Source organism: Lynx canadensis, chromosome B1 (assembly GCF_007474595.2).
Source record: "Lynx canadensis isolate LIC74 chromosome B1, mLynCan4.pri.v2, whole genome shotgun sequence".
NCBI classification, from domain to species: Eukaryota; Metazoa; Chordata; class Mammalia; order Carnivora; family Felidae; genus Lynx; species Lynx canadensis.
Window position 1 is genome coordinate 21026562 of NC_044306.2, and position 22447 is coordinate 21049008.

Consider the following 22447-nt stretch of genomic DNA (forward strand, 5'->3'; position numbering starts at 1 on the left):
AGTGTGAACTTAAGAATTTGTTAAAAGGGGGGCGCCTGGGTGGCTCGGTTGGTTAAGCGTCCGACTTCAGCTCAGGTCATGACCTCACAGTTCGTGAGTTCAAGCCCTGCGTCGGGCTCTGTGTTGACAGCTCAGAGCCTGGAGCCTGTTTCAGATTCTGTGTCTCCCTCTCTCTCTGCCCCTCCCCTGTTCATGCTCTGTCTCTCTCTGTCTCAAAAATAAATAAACGTTAAAAAAAAAATAAAAAAAAAAGAATTTGTTAAAAGGGTAAGTGTTGTGTAAGTGTTATTACAATTAAAAAAACTTTAAAAAAAAGTAAAAAGGTAAGCCTTTATCTGGTTTATGAATAAATGGAAAATTTGGGGGGGGGGAGAAAAATGTTTATATCGTCTACCTCAAAAACCATAAGGTAAAGGGAACGGCATTAGATTTAATAATTCTGGAACATAAAGGTATTGTATATTGCAAATAAGTAATAAAGAAGGCAAAACTTGTGGGTGCACATTGTATGAAAACAGTTATGATTCTAGTGTGAGTGTAAACCAATTGCTGAGATTGCCTTTTGTGACATCTGAATGAAACAATGGCAAGAAATAATATTGCAGAGAGTTCCAAACAAGCCTACTGTAATTGCATTCTGTCTCCAAAGGATGCAGGATAATCCCTTAGCTTCCTTGTGTTGGTTTCTAGAGGAGAGAATGGTTATATGGAAGCTGGGGTGCCTTAATACTCTGGACAATGGGGGCAAAGACAATGACTCTTTTGTGGACCAGGGGAAGATAAGAAGGGATAGGAAAGATTATTTCTCTTCCTATGGGAATGTAAGAAGCAGGTTTGGTATTAAATGATACATAGCATTTTTATGAAAAGTAGAAGATTTTATAACATTGAATTTAACTTACTTTGACTTCTACTTAGGAGCATGATGTAATGTAACTTTAACTGTCACTTAGGAAACAGAAGAGAAAGTCAGTAAATAAAGACCAAGTATTTTAGAGTTTGATATGTACTTTACACTTGAAGAAATATAGTAATAAAATGTCTCTTCATAACAGACAGCTTTGATGAAATGTTTTAACTCTCTACTCCTTTGTAGACTCAATTTGAAAAGGAAGAGAATGTAACTGGACAGCAACATGCAGAAGAATGAAACTAAACCACTTTCTTACACCACACACAAAAATAAACTCAAAATGGATGAAGGACCTGAATGTGAGAAGGAAACTATCAAAACCCTAGAGGAAAAAGCAGGCAAAAACCTCTCTGACCTCAGCTGTAGCAATTTCTTACTTGACACATCCCCAAAGGCAAGGGAATTAAAAGCAAAAATGAACTATTGGGCCCTCATCAAGATAAAAAGCTTCTGCACAGCAAAGGAAACAATCAACAAAACTAAAAGGCAACCGACTGAATGGGAAAAGATATTTGCAAATGACATATCGGACAAAGGGCTAGTATCCAAAATCTATAAAGAACTCACCAAACTCTACACCCGAAAAACAAATAATCCAGTGAGGAAATGGGCAGAAGACGTGAATAGACACTTCCCTAAAGAAGACATCCAGATGGCCAACAGACACATGAAAAGATGCTCAACATCACTTCTCATCAGGGAAATACAAATCAAAACCACACTGAGATACCACCTCACGCCAGTCAGAGTGGCCAAAATGAACAAATCAGACTATAAATGCTGGAGAGGATGTGAAGAAACGGGAACCCTCTTGCACTGTTGGTGGGAATGCAAACTGGTGCAGCCACTCTGGAAAACAGTGTGGAGGTTCCTCAAAAAATTAAACATAGATCTACCCTATGAGCCAGCAGTAGCACTGCTAGGAATTTACCCAAGGGATACAGGAGTGCTGATGCATAGGGGTACTTGTACCCCAATGTTTATAGCAGCACTTTCAACAATAGCCAAATTATGGAAAGAGCCTAAGTGTCCAACAACTGATGAATGGATAGAGAAATTGTAGTTTATATACACAATGGAATACCACTTGGCAATGAGAAAGAATGAAATATGGCTTTTTATAGCAACATGGAGGGAAATGGAGGGTATTATGCTAAGTGAAATAAGTCAGGCAGAGAAAGACAGATACCATATGTTTTCACTCACATGTGGATCCTGAGAAACTTAATGGAAGACCATGGGGGAGGGGAAGGGGGAAAAAAGTTACAGAGAGGGAGAGAGCCAAACCATAAGAGACTCTTGGATACTGAGAACAAACTGAGGGTTGATGGGGGGTGGGAGGGAGGGGTGGGTGGGTGATGGGCACTGAGGGGGGCACCTGTTGGGATGAGCACTGGGTGTTGTATGGAAGCCAATTTGACAATAAATCATATTTAATAAAAAAAATTAAAAGGAAGAGAATGTATTCTGTGTCTGAATGATTTTATATAGAGAAATAAAACATGATTGTGGTAAATATCCCTTGTGTGTTGTTTAAAATTCAGTGCAAACAGCTGTTGGCTCTGATTCAGAAAAAATGCTTTCTGGTTCTAAACTGGAGAAAGAACATAACATAGAAAAAAAAAAGGAAAGAACGTGGCCTTTGGAGTCCAACAATCTTGCCATGGGACTTTAAGCCCACTCTTTAACTTTTCTGAGCCCCACTTACCCCTCCTCTTTAAAATGGGATAAATAATTTCCTTACAAAAAATTTTTTTAAAGGGGCCCCTGGGTGGCGCAGTCGGTTAAGCGTCCGACTTCAGCCAGGTCACGATCTCGCGGTCCGTGAGTTCGAGCCCCGCGTCGGGCTCTGGGCTGATGGCTCAGAGCCTGGAGCCTGTTTCCGATTCTGTGTCCCCCTCTCTCTCTGCCCCTCGCCCGTTCATGCTCTGTCTCTCTCTGTCCCAAAAATAAAATAAAAAAAAAAAAAAACGAAAAAAAAATTTTTAAAGAAGGAGAGAGAGCATGCAACTGGGGGAGACGAGTGGCAGCGGGGGGGCGGGGTGGGAGGGAGAATCTTAAGCAGGCTCCACACTCAGCACAAAGCCTGATATGGGGCTTGATCCCATCACCCTGGGATTAAGACCTGAACTGAAATTAAGAGTTGGACACTCAGCCAACTAAGCCACCCAGGTGCCCAGGGACAAATAATTTCTATAATTTCTGCCATTGTTACAAGAATTACAGATTATATATATATATATATATGTGTGTGTGTGTGTGTGTGTGTGCATCTGTATATAGTCTCTAGCACATTATAGGTGCTCAACAAAATGAAGCTAAAATTATCGAATTTAATTAGCGTTACCTAATCTTTGGCAAGCATGTCAAAACAGATCATTAAGAAAATTAACATTGGGGCACCTGGGTGGCTCAGTCGGTTGAGTGACCGACTTCAGCTCAGGTCACGATCTCACGGTCTGTGCGTTCGAGCGCCGCATCGGGCTCTGTGCTGACAGCTCGGGGCCTGGACCCTGCTTCCGATTCTGTGTCTCCCTCTCTCTCTCTGCCCCTCCCCCACTCGTGCTCTGTCTCTGTCTCAGAAATAAACATTAAAAAATTAAAAAAAAAAAAAGAAAATTAACATTAATGAAAATTTTATATTAAAAGAAAAAAACAGTTCTGGGGTGCCTGGGTGGTTCATTCGGTTGGGCATCCGGCTTTGGCCCAGGTCATGATTTCACAGTTTGTGGGTTTGAGCCCCGTGTCAGGCTCTGTGCTAACAGCTCAGAGCCTGGAGCCTGCTTCTGATTCTGCGTCTCCCTCTCTCTCTGTCCCCTCCCACACTCATGCTCTGTCTCTCTCTCTCTCAAAAATAAATAAACATTAAAAAATTTTTTTAAAAGAAAAAACACTTCTGACCACAAGATCCATCACCATTTTAGTTAAAACACAAGTGTGATGTTGAACTCCAGCACCCTTATGGGTAATCTCAACTGGCCACAGCAGAGAAGCTGAAATCATTGACGACAAACAAGCATAGTTTTCTGATTTTTCAGATGCTCAAAGTTGACAGTTCCTGCACTTCAAAATTATATACAAGACCTGCCTAATAAGAGTTTGGAACATCCTGAAGATCTTTTAATGAATGACTGTTGTATTCCCAAAATGACTATAAAAAAAGGTTATTTATATACGGATAGGGAAAATTTTCCAGGATATATTAAGTGGAGAGAGAAAAAAAAAGGCACAAACCCAGTCCTTAATGGAACCACTTGTGTGAAAACAATGTGTAAAATATTTTTGCGTGTGTACAAAAACACGTAACGCACCCAAATCCACATTTATGTCAGAAATGTGCACGCGATGTTTAGCAACATGTTCTTGTAAGCAGGAGCAGAAAGGGGGAGAGGGCACTGAGAAGAACACTTGTACTTTTTTTTAATTTTTATTTTTTATTTATTTATTTTTTTTATTTTATTTTGGGGACAGAGAGAGACAGAGCATGAACGGGGGAGGGGCAGAGAGAGAGGGAGACACAGAATCGGAAACAGGCTCCAGGCTCCGAGCCATCAGCCCAGAGCCTGACACGGGGCTCGAACTCACGGACCGCGAGATCGTGACCTGGCTGAAGTCGGACGCCTAACCGACTGTGCCACCCAGGCGCCCCTAATTTTTAAATTGAGTACCGTGAGTATGTACGTATCACCTATAAATTTTTTAATTTAATTTTTTTTAAACGTTTTTCTTTATTTTTGAGACAGAGAGAGACAGACCATGAGCAGGATAGAGGCAGAGAGAGAGAGGGAGACACAGACTCGGAAGCAGGCTCCAGGCTCTGAGCTGTCAGCACAGAGCCTGACACGGGGCTCGAACTCACAGACCATGAGATCATGATCTGAGCCCAAGTAGGACGCTCAACCGACTGAGCCACCCAGGCCCACCCCCCCCCACCCCCCTCCACCGCCCGAGGGAATCTTAAGCAGCTGCAGGGTCCCTCCTCAATGTGGAGCCTGACATGGGGCTCAATCCCACAACCCTGGGATCATAACCTAAGCCTAAATCTCAACTCAAATGGTTGTTTAAGCTTGGTTAAATAAAAACAGCTTACATAATGGAATATCATACAACCAGTAAAAAAAGAACCAGACAGCTCCATATATATCAGTAGGTCCAGAGAGTATTTTTTTTTTAATGTTTATTTATTTTTGAGAGAGAGAGAGAGAATGAGTAGGGGAGGGGTAGAGAGAGAGGGAGACACAGACTCGGAAGCAGGCTCCAGGCTCTGAGCTGCCAGCACAGAGCCTGACGCGGGGCTCAAACTCACAGACCATGAGATCCTGACCTGAGCCCAAGTAGGACGCTCAACCGACTGAGCCACCCAGGCGCCCCTAAATTTTTTAATTTAAAAATTTAATTTGAAATTTAAAATACGTAAATGAAATGACTGCTCCATGCAGCTGGCACCAGACAAATATTAGGCCGCTGGCACTCATCCCCTCACAAACCGACCTGGCTACTGCTTGCTGCAAGGGTGGGCCCAGAGCTGAGGCAGTGGCTGTGACAACGGTGGCTATGACAGGAGACACAACAGTCCAGAGAAGCAACGACACAGAAGTTGGCGGGTACTGCGGCCGGTTCATTCAACAGCTTCCACGTGGCCATGAAGAGTGAGCATGATAACGCGGAGGTACAGCTACGCAATCCGAGCCCGCTTTTAAACCCTCCAGAGTCCTTTGCACTGACGGCTCAGAGCCTGCTTGTGATTCTCTCTCTCTCTCTCTCTGCCCCTCCACTGCTCGTTTTCTCTCTCTCTCTCTCTCTCTCAAAATAAATAAACATTTTAAAAAAGATAGTTTATGGGGCGCCTGGGTGGCGCAGTCGGTTAAGCGTCCGACTTCAGCCAGGTCACGATCTCGCGGTCCGTGAGTTCGAGCCCCGCGTCGGGCTCTGGGCGGATGGCTCAGAGCCTGGAGCCTGTTTCCGATTCTGTGTCTCCCTCTCTCTCTGCCCCTCCCCCGTTCATGCTCTGTCTCTCTCTGTCCCAAAAATAAATAAAACGTTGGAAAAAAAATTAAAAAAAAAAAAAAAAAAAAGATAGTTTAAAACCTCCAGAGCTTTAGATCTGTTCCCCTTCACTTATTTAACAAGATCTGTCAAAATGTGGAAGATTGTCAGATGGTGCTAGAAGCCTCTTACAAAGCCAAATTAATTGCAGGTTTAGAAAAAGTTGCTATCGTTGCAAATTATTATGTCCTATTTTTGTGCTGTAGTGAGGATAGCAAGAGCGCGGTAAGATTTATAGGTGTGCAAAGCTTGGGATTAATACGGATTGTTTCCACCTTTCCATCCCTTATCATCACGATCTCCTATTACTTTAGGTCAGAAAAATCAAAGTCAACTCTAGGTCCCTGAATTCTTGCCCACCCTGCTAAGTTTTCCCTAGAATACATAGCTATTCAGAAAAGAGGGGTGTCTCAGTACGGGCTCCCCTGAGAGCAGCCCCTGGACAAGAACCTGGATACAGTGTATTTGAAACAAGGAAGGGAGAAAAGCCAAGACAGCATGTGTTGATGGCCAGGCCCTTGCTGGTTGAGGGTGGCCTCTGGGTGCATGAAAGGCCTGGCGCTTGGGGACTGTCCAGCTTAGCAGCCGAATCAACCCCCTCAGGTGGAAAAGAGCCCTCAGGCGGAGAAGCAAAGAAATAGTGGTGCCTGAGGCAGGGAGCTGCCACGGGCAGGGGAACTATTCAGGTGCAGTGAACCCACAGACAGGTTGTGGGGATGTGGTGAGGAACTGAGGACATGAGCTACTAGAGGGATCAACAGAGGAATGTAAGGAAGATTAAGAAACTTACAATTGAGGATATGCGGGGGGCGGGGGGGTTGCTGAGAAAGAGAATACAATGAATAAAAGAATGAGGAAAGCAAAAGAATGGCTACAAATGAACATTAATATCAGGGGAGGCTATTTATTGAGATCTTTCCTTGAGAAGAACATTATTCTCACAGGCATTAACTTGCCTTAACATTTGAAAGAAGAAACCCTAGGTGGAGAAAAGGAAGAGGTATCTAGAGAGAGAAAGTACCGTGAACCTGACATTTCCCTGTGATTTCCCGCAGCTGAGAGAATCATTCCTTGTATGTTTCTACCAACACCTGACAAACATTGGTGAGCATGTCTACCTTTCTCTGGGGGTCACCCCTGAAAGAAGACAAGGCTTGTACAGTAATCATGCCTCGTGTCCAAATCCAAGCCACTGGTAACCTCAGTGTAGCTGTCACAGGTATGTGCACCTTGAGAAGAAAAATTACAGAGAGGGGTAGAAAAAAATCAACCCTCATTACTTAATTAGACCTTTCAAATAACCCTTTGTTCAGCTGCCTGACCTAAAATTATTTTCTAAAATATTAATGCGTTCTAAGTAGAAACACTTGTTTATTTAAAAAAAAAATTTTAACGTTTATTTTTGAGAGGGGGAGAGAGAGAGAGAGAACGAGAGAAAGCAACTGGGGGACACAGGATCTGAAGTGGGCTGTGCCCTGACAGCAGAATCCGATGTCGGGCTCAAACGCATGGACCGTGGGCTCAAGACCTGAGCCGAAGTCAGACATTTAACCGACTGAGCCACACAGGTGTCCCTGGAAACCCATATGTGTATATTTGTGTATTTGCTATTCTATTCCTCAATGTCAAGTTCTATTTAAAATAAATTGTTAAAGTTTTAGATGAATTAATTCATTATTCAAAACTTCCAGTGAAGTATTGTGTATAATTTATGAATACATTTTGGTGTAATTTCTGGGAAGTGTTTCAGGATCTCTGTATTTAGGCATGTGCATACAAAGAAAACCATTTGTTCTAAGCAAATATGACTAACTTTTATACTGTTTACCTACTAGTTTTGAAGTTATTTCATGGAAATTCTTCCGAATAAAAAAAGCTCCCTTGAGCTAATTTAACAAATACTAGAAACTAAATCTGAAAGTACCTCCTGGGTCAGCTAAGGCAAGATTTATAAGAAGATTTAAACAGATAAATGATTCAATTTATTAAGTTGTAAGGGACAGAAACCTGTTTGAATACAGATCTATACTCACCAAGGGCAATGATGATCCATCTTCAAAATACATCTAAAAAAACACACACACAAAACTTAACACCATAAAATTTTAGCCCCATTAAAGTATAAAAAGCAAATATAAAAGTCATAGAAAAAAGAGTTGTGGCAAGTAAAATATCACAAAATTGCTTACTTATCTAAAAGTTGAATAATAGAGAGAGTCTTCAGCTCAAATAAACATGACAGCCAATTTTAATTATGATATAATTATAGAACTTTAAAAATATACATGCTTTAAAATACAAATAAAATACCTCATTTTTTGCAAACAATGCAATATGTTAACACACAAGTATCTTAGGTTAAAGAAAGTGCAAAATGTCAACAGGTTTACAGAAAGTCTGGATGAACCTTTTCCTTTAATATCAATCTTTAAGATAAGGAACACTGTCCCTGTGATGTAGTAAGAATCTGACAATATCTAATTGTCATGAAGTCAAATGAGCTATCTCTATAAAGATGAAAAAGAGTCACAGAAGCATTTGTTAAACAGAACTAGCCAAGTCTGAGCTGTCAAAACTCGTGTACTTGACTCTCATCCATGTGAATCCGGGGGGTGGGGGGGAGGGACAATTAAGTGAGTGTGGCCCTAGCCACACTCACATTAATGCAAGTGATTATACCGGTTCTATTTCCTAAATAAAGCTTTCAGAAGCACAATTAAAGAAATGATCTGGAAAACAGTGAGGAAAGAAACATTATTAATTAAGAGGAACACCACATGTAGACATTTCAGAAGTAAAAGGTTTTCTTACTTGTCACAGACAGAACAGTGATGGCAGCGGTCTGGTTTTATGAGTTGGCATCTATCACAATATCGGATTGCTAGGGACAAAAATTCCACTTAGTCTTAGATTTAACACTGAATTGAATATACAATTAAACAGCTCTTATCATCTATCCAAATTTAACTTCTAAAAAGCATAGTGAATTTGAATTTGGTAAAAATGAGATGTTCTCTTGTGTAAATACAAAAATAGGATGAGTTGCTTATAGCCCCAGTTTTCTTTCTTTCTTTTATTCTTTCCTTATTCCTTGCTCCCTCCCTCCCTTCCTCCCTCTCTTCCTACCTTTCTTTTAAAAGTAATTTCTGCACCCAATGTGGGGCATGAACTCACGACCCCGAGATCAAGAATTGCACTGTCCACCGACTAAGCCAGTCAGCTGCCCCCGGCCTCAGTTTTCAAAAGAGATTTCTCAAGAATACAGAATCTTTGGGGGGAATTTTTCTAAGACTTTCACAATTGCTAGTAATGATAGGAAAGCTCACAAAGGGTGCAAAAATATGTCCATTTCTATCAAAGTAAACAGAGTGCATACCACAGGTAAATCAACTTATTTCCTGTTCCCCACCAGGATAAGTACGAGAGGATACAACCACATTTTAGTTTTATGAGAAACACATTTTAGAAATATGTGAATAAACTCTATTAATTGTTCAAATTGTTCACTGTTGTGAGATATAAGATTAGAAGTGAGTACTAGAAGAAGTACTTCCAATTCAGAATTTTAATTCTTGTAATAGAAGTCCTGATCCTTTCTTCTCTAATATACACATATCAAAGACAATGATGGACGTCTGATCTGGATATGCTATTTCAGTACACAGACATCTTACAAGATGCAAGCAGTCTACCAAAATTACAGGAAGACAGTTATTAAGTGGGTCACAGGATCAGTAAAACCAAATTAATGCATTTAAAATTTGGAAAAAGTCCTTGCAACAAATAATTACCACTGTTATATTAGTTAATGTGATCTCTGAAACAGGAAACAGTTGCTATAAACTAAGATTAAGATGAGGTTTTTTTCTTCTTTATTATTATTATTTTTCAATGTTTATTTATTTTTTGAGAGAGAGAGAGAGAGAGAGAGAGAGAGAGAGCTCAAGCGGGGAGGGGAAGAGAGAGAGGGAGACACAGAATCTGAAGCAGGCTCCAGGCTCCGAGCTGTCAGCACAGAGCCCGATGCGGGGCTCGAACCCACGATCTGTGAGATCATGACCTGAGCTGAAGTTGAATGCTTAACTGACTAAGCCACCCAGGCGCCCCAGATGAGGTTTTTTCAACAAGGCCTATTTGGAATTGTTTTCAATACTGAAATAAGTTCTCAGTCATCCCCTTACAACTCTCTTTTTTTCAGACACCACAGAGATTAATGGCATGGCAGCCTCATCTCCTAAATGAAGAAGTCTCACAGCAACATACTAGGGAAAGCGACACAGTATCATTGGCTCATGCAAAGCATTACAGTGGAAGGCAGTATTATCCAGCAGAAATATAATGTGAGCCACATGTATATTTTTAGATTCTCTGGGAGCTATGTTAAAAGACATAAAAATATGGGGCGCCTGGGTGGCTCAGCTGGGTGAGCGTCCAACTCTTGATTTCAGCTCAGGTCATGATCCCAGTGTCGTGGGATCAAGCCCCGCATCGGGCTCCATGCTGAGTATGGAGCCTGCTTGAGATTCTCTCTTTCTCTCCCTATGCGCCTCTGCCTGGCTCTCACTATCTCTCTAATCTCTCTAAAATTTTACAAAGACATAAAAAGAAACAGGGAAATTAATTCTAATAAAATATATTATTTTACCTAACATATCAAAAATATTATTTCAACATATAATTAATACACAAATTTAATCACATATTTTACATTTTTTAATGCCAAGTTTATATTTGTTACACTTATAAGTGAATTTTAAGTGGTAAGTTTGGGGGACAATGCTAGGTTCTCTCCAGGTGGTGATTATCTCTATTTTAAAGTATGCTGGGGGGGGGGGGAGACAAAACTCTCAAATCAAAGTGGGTAAATAATTCATAGGAAATCAAAACAATGTAGAAATAAGATTTTTGTTTATAGTCTTTCATAAACATAAATTTAGTCTTTAAATTAAAAAAAAAACCCACAATCCCATTTAAAATTGCACCAAAAATAATAAGATACCTAGGAACAAACCTAACCAGAGAGGTGAAAGACCCATATTCTGAAAACTACGAAACACTGATTAAAGAAACTGATGATGACACAAAGAAATGGAAAGACATTCCAGGCTCATGGATTAGAACAAATACTATTAAAATACCTATGCTACCCCATGCAATCTACACACCCAATGCAATCCCTATCAAAATACCAAGAGCATTTTTCACAGAACTAGAACACACAATCCTAAAATGTGTATGGAACCACAAAAGACACCAAATAGCCAAAACAAAGCTGGAGGCACCACAATTTCGGACTTCACATTTACATTACAAAGATGTGGTGATCAAAACAGTATGGTATCAGCACAAAAATACACACACAGATCAATAGAATAGAATGGAAAACCCACAATTATTTGATCAATTAATTTATGACAAAGGATGCAAAAAATATGCAAGGGGAAAAAGACAGTCTCTTTAACAAATGGTGTTGGGAAAAGTGGACAGCTACGTGCAAAAGAGTGCAAATGGACCACTTTCTTATACCATACACAAAAATAAATTCAAAATGTATCAAAGATCTAAATGTGAGAACTGAAACCATAAAAATCCTAGAAGAGAGCATAGGCAGTGATTTCTCTGACATCAGCCATAGCATTTTTTTTTCTAGATAGGTCCTCTGAGGCAAGAGAATGAAAGGCAAAAATAAACTATTGGGATGACATCAAAATAAAAAGTTTCTGCATAGCAAAGGAAACAATCAGCAAAACTAAGAAGCAATCTATGGAATGGGAGAAGATATTTGCAAATGGCATATCCGGTAAAGGGTTAGTATTCAAATTATACAAATCAACACCCAAAAAACAAATAATCCAAATTAAAAATGGGCAAAAGACATGTTTCCAAAGAAGACATCCTGACGGTCAACAGACACATAAAAAGATGCTCATCATCACTTACCATCAGGGAAATGCAAATCAAATTACAATGAGATATCACCTCACACCTGTCAGAATGACTAAAATCAGCAACACAAGAAACAACAGGAGTTGGTGAGGATGTGGAGAAAAAGGAACCCTCTTGCACTGTTGGTGGGAATGCAAACTGGTGCAGCTACTGTGGAAAACAGTATGGAGGTTCCTCAAAAAGTCAAAAATAGAACTACCCCTACCATCCAGCAATCTCACTACTATTTACCCAAAGAATACAAAAACACTAATTCAAAGGGATACATGCACCCCTATGTTTACAGCAGCGTTATTTACAATAGCCAAGATCTGCAAGCAGCCCAAGTGTCCGTCACTGATGAATGGATAAAGAAGATGTGGTACATATATGCAATGGGATATTATTCAGCCATAAAAAAGAATGAAATATTGCCCTTTGCAATGACATGGATGGAGCTAGAGAGTATAATGCTAAGTGAAATAAATCAGTCAGAGAAAGACAAATACCATACAATTTCACTCACATGCGGAATTCAAGAAACAAAACAAATGAGCAAAGGGGAAAAAAGAGACAAAGACAAACCAAGAAACAGACTCTAGGGAACAAACTAATGTTTACCAGAGCGGGGGGGGGGGGGGGGGTGTTAACCGGCAATGGGGATTAAGGAAGGCACTTGCCATGATGAGCACCAGGTGATTCTTAAAATAAAAACTTAAAAAAAAAATTCCATGTGCTACATTACATTCAACCGAAATTATCCTGCTATAATTTAAAATGAACTATCTGATTATCATTTAAAAACTGTTAACAGTCAGGAAGAATTTTAACTGTCTTGTTTGAATTTTTTCAGTTTATTCTTATATTACTTTACTTATGTAATTTAAAACCTTTTTGGGTAATGTTGAAAAACAATGTTATCAACATCTGTGTGCAAAAAGATAAGCTCCATCACCTCTAGGTGTTACCTTCTTACGTCAAAATCTACAAAAAAAAAATTTTGTAGGAAAAGATCAAGGGCAAGAGAGAGCTGAAAAAGCAAAGAGTCCTCACTTAATAAGCATAGAAAAATATCTACAATAAAGTTTGGTGATCCCTGTAAGAAAACAGAAGATGGTGGGATCAGAAGAAAGCACAGAACAAACAGGTGACATGAACAGTCCTGTTAATACCCTGCTTTACTACGCCCCACATTCCAGTCTGTATGTAGGTGAATTTTTCTCTGTGCAGGGCAGCTTAATCTAGGCAGCTGGCCTTTTTCTCTCTGGGGTTTGGAGGAAGTACTATGGATTTAGAAGGGATACTAAACTCCTTAATTATATTACTATCACTTTCTTCAATTCTCTCTGAAATACAAAGTGCATGAACACTGCATCTTTCAGGTGCTTTAGTCAATTTCTCAGGGGGAAGACAGAAGTTATCCAAAGAACCCAAGGGTCTTTGCTGGGGGTGAGGAAGGAAGGACCGCCCCCCCCCCCCCCTCACATCCTGCCCTGGTGGTAGTGTGGTGGCTCCTGTGAACATCCATTCCACATTGTGTTTTCCTTTACATTCTATACATTCCAGAGGGGGATCAATCACACTGACATAATCTATTTATTATACTTAGCATAATTTAACTTAGTCAGTGACTCTAGTCAGTTAATATTGATTTTAGCAGGCATCCCAAATTTTTGCACTGAAAATATAAACAAAGATTACATTAGGAGATCCAGATTGTATTCTGCACTGTCACAAATTTAAGAACCGTAAGTTCATCTCAGGATAAAGGTATCCAATACTTCAGAGGGATAAGAGCCTTAACATTATATAAACAACACAAGGAGATGACTTATAAATCCAAAGTTTAGTTATTACTAATGGAAATTAATACTTTGTTAAAGTAGGACCTACGCTTCCTCCCTTTCTCTTGACCCAGTGTTTCAAGGGGTACCGTAGAAAGCACTGACCTAGGAATGTGGAGACCAGATTTTTGCACCCTAAACTGTCACTGTCATTAACCAGTTTTGGAAACTGGTGCAGTAATCTATTTTTAGAGGGCTTAAATTGAGTATTTGCTTAGGCTTATGTCATGTCAATATACATAAACATACATAAGCACATCTCAGTGGAACAGAACCAGTGGCATTAATATTAAACCAAAGAATTACCACTTGCCCAGGGAAAACAAACAGAAAAAAATTGCAAGACTTTGACTTAGACTTAGTTATGATTCTCAGGTGAGTTAGAAACAAACATAAATAATATAAAAATATTGATGAGATGGTTTTCATTCTCGTTTTCATACTAAGCCTCTGAAACCAGTTGTGTATTTTATGCCTAAATCACAACTCAATTTGGAGGGGTCACATTTTTTGTAAAGTTTATTTATTTATTTTGAGAAAGAGACAGAGCATAAGTGGGGGAGGAACAGAGAGAGAGAGGGAGAGAGAGAATCCCAAGCTGCTCCATGCTCTCAGTGCAGAGCCTGACTCGGGGCTCCATCTCATGACCCTGAGATCATGACCTGACCTGAAATTAAGAGTCAGAAGCTTAACCGATTGAGCCACCCAGATGCCCCAGGAGTTGCCACATTTTAAGTGCTCGACAGCCATATGGGGCTAGTGGCTACCAAAGTGGGTGGCACAGGCCTAAAGTCACAAAATTTCTAGGTGAGTCTTGGTGGGCAAGTATCAATAGTCATGTATGTCCATTTTTAAGACAATTCTTTAATCAGATCACTACTAAACTACCTAAAAGATCTGACCCAGGTAAATGAGATTTATTAACTGAAATGCATTTGTTATAGCAGCACTATCAACAATCGCCAAAGTATGGAAAGAGCCCAAATGTCCATCGATGGATGAATGGATAAAGAAGATGTGGTATATATAAATGGAGTTATTACTCGGCAATCAAAAAGAATGAAATCTTGCAACTACGAATGAAATTTGCAACTACGTGGATGGAACTGGAGGGTATTATGCTAAGTGAAATTAGAGAAAGACAAAAATCATATGACTTCACTCATATGAGGACTTTAAGAGAAAAAACAGATGAATACAAGGGAAGGGAAACAAAAATAATATAAAAACAGGGAGGGGGACAAAACAGAAGAGACTCCTAAGTATGGAAAACAAACAGGGTTACTAGAGGGGTTGTGGGAGGGGGGATGGACTAAATGGGTAAGGGGCACCAAGGAATCTACTCCTGAAATCATTGTTGCACTATATGCTAACTAATTTGGATGTACATTTAAAAAAATAAAAAAGAAAATTTAAAAAAAGAAAAGAAAATTACCATATATTTTAAATATAAAGAAATTGTATCAATCCCTTAAGTTTTATTTACTTTATACAATTACTTCTTTACATTTATGTAAAATTGTCAATGTTATGTTCATTATAGATATTGCTCCCTTAAATTAAATAATAGGAAAAGTCTATAATTAAAACTTTAAAAAAATTAGGGGTGCCTGGGTGGCTCAGTCAGTTAAGTATCTGACACTTTACAGCGGCTCAGGTCATGATCTCGTGGTTTGTGAGTTCAAGCTCTGGGTCAGGCTCTGAGCTGACAACACAGAGCCTGCTTGGGATTCTCTCTCTCCCTCTCTCTCTGCACCTTTCCTGCTCATGTGCATCAAAATAAAAAAACATTAAAAAAAAATCTTTAGTCCATTAAGCGTCCAACTTCAGCTCAGGTCATGACCTTGGGCTCTGTGCTGACAGCTCGGAGCCTGGAGCCTGCTTCAGATTCTGTGTCTCCCTCTCTCTCTGCCCCCCTCCCACTCACCCTCTCTCTTTCTCTCTCTCAAAAATAAGCATTAAAATTTTTTTTTTTAATTTAAAAAATAAATCCAACTACAAAATTAGTACTTCAGCAGTTCTAACATCTCCACTGAGTCCCAACTAAGTGACTAGAGAAGTCACGAGGGAAGTGAGGTCCGTGCTGATGTGTTTGAGATCTTTGTGCCACACACCGTTACTCACGTGTCTGTTTTATAGAATCGTATAGGAAAGACTGAATAACCACCCAAGACATAACACAATCTATTTCAATGAGTGTTCGACAATTTCAAGTATATAAATACGCTGAGGGTCACCACAAGAATCGTGCCAAAGCACTCATTATCATGTACCTCCAGACATGGTCCTGGTATAGATTGGGAGATCTTTGGCAGCTCGCCGAAGAACTTCCTGATGGGCTTCTCCTCTTGGCTCTCTCTCCAACAATTCTTTCTCCGCATAAGAGAGATGGAACTGTGGAAACAATTTACATTTCAGTCAATGTTCTCAAGAAATTCCATATTGGTCCGAAAAGTTATTTATAAGATATTAATCAGATCTATTATATATACTGAGAGTGATAACAGAGTTTGAATCTGGGCATGTCTGTTAATCTAGTGGATCATTAGTTGATGCATCTAGAAAAAGGGAATAATAATACCTACATCCTCAGATGTTCACGAAACTCAAGAGGAATAAAGTATGTAAAATTGTCTTATAGAGTTCCACTCCACCATTAGTTATACTAATAAATGAAGTGACAAAATAAACAAATTTGGCTCATTGGGTAAGTTTTTCAAGCAGATATTATTAGGAATAAAAATAGAAACAAAACTATCAAGCATTTTTTCTTATCTAAGTGAATTTTAACTTGAGGATAATCATGACATGAATTTCCTAGCACTCAAAAGAACTAATCATTAATTTTACTTCTTACACTGCCAATTTGGCCCACCCAATTAAAAAAATCCTTATTTGAGAAAAATCAAATTTGTTTGGGCTATACACACACAAAGAAAACCCCAATCTCTCTCTCACACACACACACACACACACACACACACACACACACACAAAACCAGTTGTATAAGTCTATAAAGGTTTAAATGTGTTCCAGGAGACATGTACAAGGATATTCATAGCATCGTGGTTTGAAATGTAAAAAATTAAACCCAACCCAAATGTCCATCAAAAGGATAATGGATAAATAAGTTGGAGTATGATATATCCACATAACTGAATCCTATGATGCACTGCATAATTAATGAACTTGAGCTGTGTTCAGCTCTCTGTGTTCAGCTCAACAAAGAATCTCAACATACTGTTGGACAACAAATCATTTTATAGCACGTAGTATGATTCCATTCATACAAAGTTTTTAAAACCAGAAAGCTATACACTATCCACATATACATACACATATATATGAATTATAAAGAAAAACAAGAGAATAACTAACACAAAACTTCAAGATAGTAGCTACTTCTTGAGGAATGCAGGGAAATACAATGCGGAAGAGTACACAAGACATGCTGAAAATATAAATGTTTTTTCTGATACTTGGGTGACTGTTTAGGTCTTTTCATTTTTCTATTCTTTATTTTGTTATTATTATTATTATCGTTATTATTATTATTAGAGAGAATGTGCAAGTGTGAGCAGGGAAGGGGAAGAGGGAGGGAGAGAATCTTCAGCAGGCTCCACGCTCAGTGCACAACCTGATGTGGGGTTCAGTCCCATTAGCCTGGGATCATGACCTGAGCTGAAATCAAGAGTCAGATGATCAACCAAATGAGCCACCCAGGCGCCCCTTATTATTCTTTAAACTATGCATTACAAATGCTTCTTCTGTATGTAGGCCATGTTTTTTAATTTCTTTCTAAGTTTTAAAAGTAGTCTAAGTAGGTCAATGAAGGAAAGAAAAACAATTTGTTGAAAATGAGGTGATGATATTTGAGCCTAATTCTTTGTCTTTGGAGAAATAAAAGTATTTGTTTAGAGGTTGACAATTCTAACGAGGTTATTTTAAAAAGAAAAATAGGGGCGCCTGGGTGGCTCAGTCGGTTAAGCATCCGACTTCGGCTCAGGTCATGATCTCGTGGTCCGTGAGTTCAAGCCCCGCGTCGGGCTCTGTGCTGACCGCTCAGAGCCTGGAGCCTGTTTCAGATTCTGTGTCTCCCTCTCTCTCTGACCCTCCCCCGTTCATGCTCTGTCTCTGTCTCAAAAATAAATAAATGTTTAAAATAAATAAATAAATAAATAAATCTCCAGCTTCCAAATGTAAATAAATTTTGGGGCACCCGGATGGCTCATTCGGTTCAGTGCCAGACTTCAGCTCAGGTCATGATCTCATGGTTTGTGAGTTTGAGCCCCGCATCAGGCTCTGTGCTGATGGCTCAGAGCCTGGAGCCTGCTTTAGATTCTCTGCCCCTCTCCTGCTCGTTCTCTGTCTTCCTCTCTCTCAAAAAATGAATACACATTAAAAGAAAAAATGTAAATAAGTTTTAAGGTACCATAAGATTCCCATATGCATGACACATAGTTAAATATAACTGTAAAATTTCAGCCCCATTAAGGTAAAGAAACTAAACAGAAGTTTTCCGTAAGTAGAAATGTACATAATACAAATTATTCTAAATTAGCATATTAAATTTACTGGCATTAAATTAGTAGATAGGTTATAGTTACGTCTTTAAGAGTTTCTAAGGTAATTTAAAAAAGTATTCTCTACGTTAAATATTCCTCCTGTTATAAATTCACAGCATTTACTTACCTCTCAATTCATTTCATAGTTTTTCAAATTACACTTCAACCAGTCCTTTCTCAAATGAATACAAATAACAAATAAATGAAGGTCACATTTGTGAAGGCATAGTGTGTTCTTTCTATCAGTTGCTCTCCACTTGCTTGCTACCTTAAATCTTAGTTTAAAAACCTGAAACATATTCACACAGGTATTCTGATTGGTTGAATATATAAATGAGGGTGGTGAGTGGCCGTGAGCAGTGTCATTTCCAGCCTGGCAAAGAAGGATGCTGCAGACTGATCCCAGAGGCTGGGGCAGGAGAAAGAGCAGATTAAATATCTTGGAATCAAAAAAAGTTTGGGAACCACATTTCCAGGAGGTAGACGACTATCTCCCAATTGGATAATAGATTCCTGGAATTCATTCCATTGTTTCAAAGTTACTCTAAAAAAGAACTTTGATAGAAGGCTGATACAATGAGAATATTGTAACTCTTCAGGTCGTATTTAAATCCAAGAGCTGACAAAGAAAAATTCAAATTGTTTACTGATCCATCATATGCGGTTGTATTGGTTTATCAGGGGATTTGCCAGATTTTCTGACTTATTTAATAATTCCAATATTTTTATTTAATGGTTCAACAGTGTGCATCATGCACCCGTTGATATTATCTTAACATTTAAAATGTTCTGTTCATTGTTTTGAAAGAAAAGAAAAATGGTCTCAATAGAACTACGCATCTTGTTTGGAAACATTTAATTGGTATAAAGGGTATAACATCCAATGATGTCATAATGCTGTAACAGTCAAGAAAAAGAAAGGGTCATTGTAAAAGTGTCTACTAACTTTGCACACGCAGATTCCTCTCTCTAGAATGCTAATCCTCGCACTGTATAGATGGCTCCTTCTCACTTTGCAGATTTTAGCTTAAATGCCATCTTCTCAAAGAACTTCCAAGATTCCTTTACTAGGGTAGGTACCCTGAAAATTCTGTCCCTTCCCCCTGTCATACTCTTCTCTAGGTCCATACAGTCCTTCTTTGTATTATGCACCACAATTTAAAATTATTTTGTTTGTTCATTGGTCCTTTGTCTAACTCTCCCACAAACATGTAATCCCACACGGGCAGGGATCAAGTCCTAGCACAGATTCAGCATTCTCTTAGGATTGTGAAATCGACAAAGGAACACGTATCAGTAGGCCTGGGTCAGATCACTGACTATCAAGGAAAAACTTGTTTTGTTTTTTTTTAATTTTTAAAAATTGTTTTTATTTATTTGTGAGAGAGAAAGGGACAGAGCGTGAGTGGGGTAGGGGCAGGGAGAGAGAGGGAGACACCGAATCCGAAACAGGCTCCAGGTTCTGAGCTGTCAGCACAGAGCCCAACACGGGGCTTGAACTCGGGAATGGCGAGATCATGACCTGAGCTGAAGTCGGATGCTTAACTGACTGAGCCACCCAGGCGCTCCAGGAAAAACTTATTTTATATCTCAGTCCCCAACATTCCATTCTCAGAATCCCACCATTTAGGCAGATATATCTCTCCTCTGTGTTTCTAAAATTAATTTAAAACCTAGCACTGAAAATCAGTTTAGTAAAGACTTAATAATAGTCAAAAGGATTAACCCATCAACATTTTACCACATTTTCTTATGGAGTTCTTGATCCTTTTTACCTTAGAGGAAAATTCCAGTCAGTGACAGAACTGAAAGACTCTTTAGTATGTTTAATGCTTTTATTAATAAGTAAACAACACATTGCATCAGGTCCAGAAAACCAAATGCAGGTTGGCAGAATTCTTACTCGTGTCATATGGATTCCAAATATCTAATTCTACTTTGGAATGCACCAAATACACAGTCCTTTCCCCTAGAACACTTTTTATTTTTTAGATTTTATTTTTAAGTAATCTCTATACCCAACGTGGGGCTCAAACTCACAACCCAGAGATCAAGAGTCACATGCTGTTCCCACTGAGCCAGCCAGGTGCCCCTCCCCCAGAACACTTGTACGTGCACAGGTATGTCGCAGATTTGAAGAAAGATGACGTTTGTTGACAGCTGATGGAATGAAGATCTCCCAGGGTGGAACAGATAACATCGCTGACCTGCCACCAGCCTGAAGGGTATGGCGGTCCTCTGATCAGTTAATGCACGCTGTTTTGTTTGGTTTAAATAGTTTTATCCATTTTAAAACATTTTAGATTTATAGAAAGTTTGAAAAACTATGATACAGTTCCCATATAGCTTCTCACCCAATTGTCCACGTCATTAACATCATATATTAGTACATCAATGAATCGATACTGATACATTATTAACTTAAGCCTATAGTTGATTCAGATTTCCTTAGGTTTTACTGAATATCTTTTTCTGTTTCAGGATCTCATCCAGAATACCACAGTCCAGGTTAAAGAAGAGTATGATTTTTAAAGGATATACAAATTAAGAAAAAACGTGAAATCTAATAACCAATAGAAAACTCATGGAATGCATTTCCTTTCTTGCTAGCTATTTTTCACTTAGGACAAAAATGAACATGTAATCTCACCAGTATCTAAAATGTACAAATTGAAACATAGAATTTAAATGACGACCAATAGCTTTCTCAATGACAACAGGCAATGCCAAAGGTCTGATTGAACTGGTGGCACTTTACGTTGCTACCATTCTTTTTTCAAACAATGTGGCAAGTAACTTAAATTCCCTTGGTCTAGGCATGTGACTTCTGAGAATTTATATTAAGGAAATAATCCAAAATATAGGTAAAACGTGTATACACAATATGGGTAACCATGTTAACAAAATTATTTATAATATGAAAAGTTGGGATCAGCCTAAAATTCCAAGCTGGGATGTGACAGAGTAAACTTTTACACATTTCAGTGAGAATATTATGCCATGATTAAAAATCACAATAAACCAATGATGGACAATTATGCGGGGGGGAAAAACTGGAATCTGTGCACGCTGAATACAAGTAGGAAAAATAACTTGAAGGAAATTCAGCCTGTAAATTGGGTAGATTAGCATGATTTTTTTCCCTTCTCTTTTTGTCCAGTCTCCATTTTCACAATGTATGGTTTTCTTACTTTTATGGGAGAAAATCTTATAAATTGAAAAATGATTAGCAATTTAACAATCCTGTTATATAAAAAGGTAAATTTTAGTGCCAGATTTCTCCTGATTCTCTCAAAAGTAACAAGAAAATATTAACATGATTTTACTACCTCTTCCCCTGCTATTTTAGTCCCATTTTTTCAAAGATTTTTAGCAGCTGAGAGCTCTCTATTGTCAATTTAAGCCGAGGACCCCGAATTTCACAAGTGGGAGGGTCTCTGGCTGCTGATCAATTAAAAGATTAGGGCGAGATCTTCCACTTTATTAATGGAATAACTCAAGATTCTTCGCCAGCAAGCGAGGGCTCTTTCTTTCATAAAACAGTGGTCTCCAAACTCTTCTGATCATGGACCCATCAGTAAAACAATCATTTGAGACTGACATGCATTTTTATTTGTATTAGCTAAAAAATATATTATATATTAAACCTTATATGTGAAACTTTATACGCATTTATATATATTTTATACTTTATATATATTTCTATGCCTTCTATTGTAACTTTAAAAAAAAGGAAACATTAAAAGAATAATATGTAAATGGAAGTGCTGCTATTTTTTCTCCATGTGCCAAGCGATATCCTGGCTACACCCACCCACTGTGGTGTCCCCTCTCCATGCTAGAGCGTGGTATACTGCCAAGAGTGTGGGCTTGATGGTCAGAAGAACTTGGCTTTAGGGGCGCCTGGGTGGCTCAGTGGATTGAGCAGTTGAGCCTCCGACTTCAGCTCAGGTCCTGATCTCACGGTTCCTGAGTTCAAGCCCCGCCCTGCGTCAGGCTCTCTGATGGCAGCTCAGAGCCCGGAGCCTGCTTCGGATTCTGGGTCTCCCTCTCTCTCTGTCCCTCCCCTGCTCACACTCTGTCTCTGTCACTCTCAAAAATAAACAGATGTTAAAAATATTAAAAAAAAAAAAGAAAGAAAGAAAAAGGGGAA

General features: G+C 39.0%; 1 protein-coding gene across 1 annotated transcript in view; it reads right to left on the bottom strand.

Moving 5' to 3' along the window:
- The window catches only part of ZDHHC2 (zinc finger DHHC-type palmitoyltransferase 2), a 70067-nt gene that overhangs the window by 17954 nt on the left and 29666 nt on the right, over positions 1-22447 (bottom strand). Inside the window, exons 4-6 of the mRNA XM_030312226.1 lie at positions 16002-16122; positions 8771-8840; positions 7993-8025 (exon numbers count right to left, since the gene is read on the bottom strand). Coding sequence (XP_030168086.1) covers positions 7993-8025; positions 8771-8840; positions 16002-16122 — 224 coding nt within the window. The remainder of the gene's footprint in view (positions 1-7992; positions 8026-8770; positions 8841-16001; positions 16123-22447) is intronic.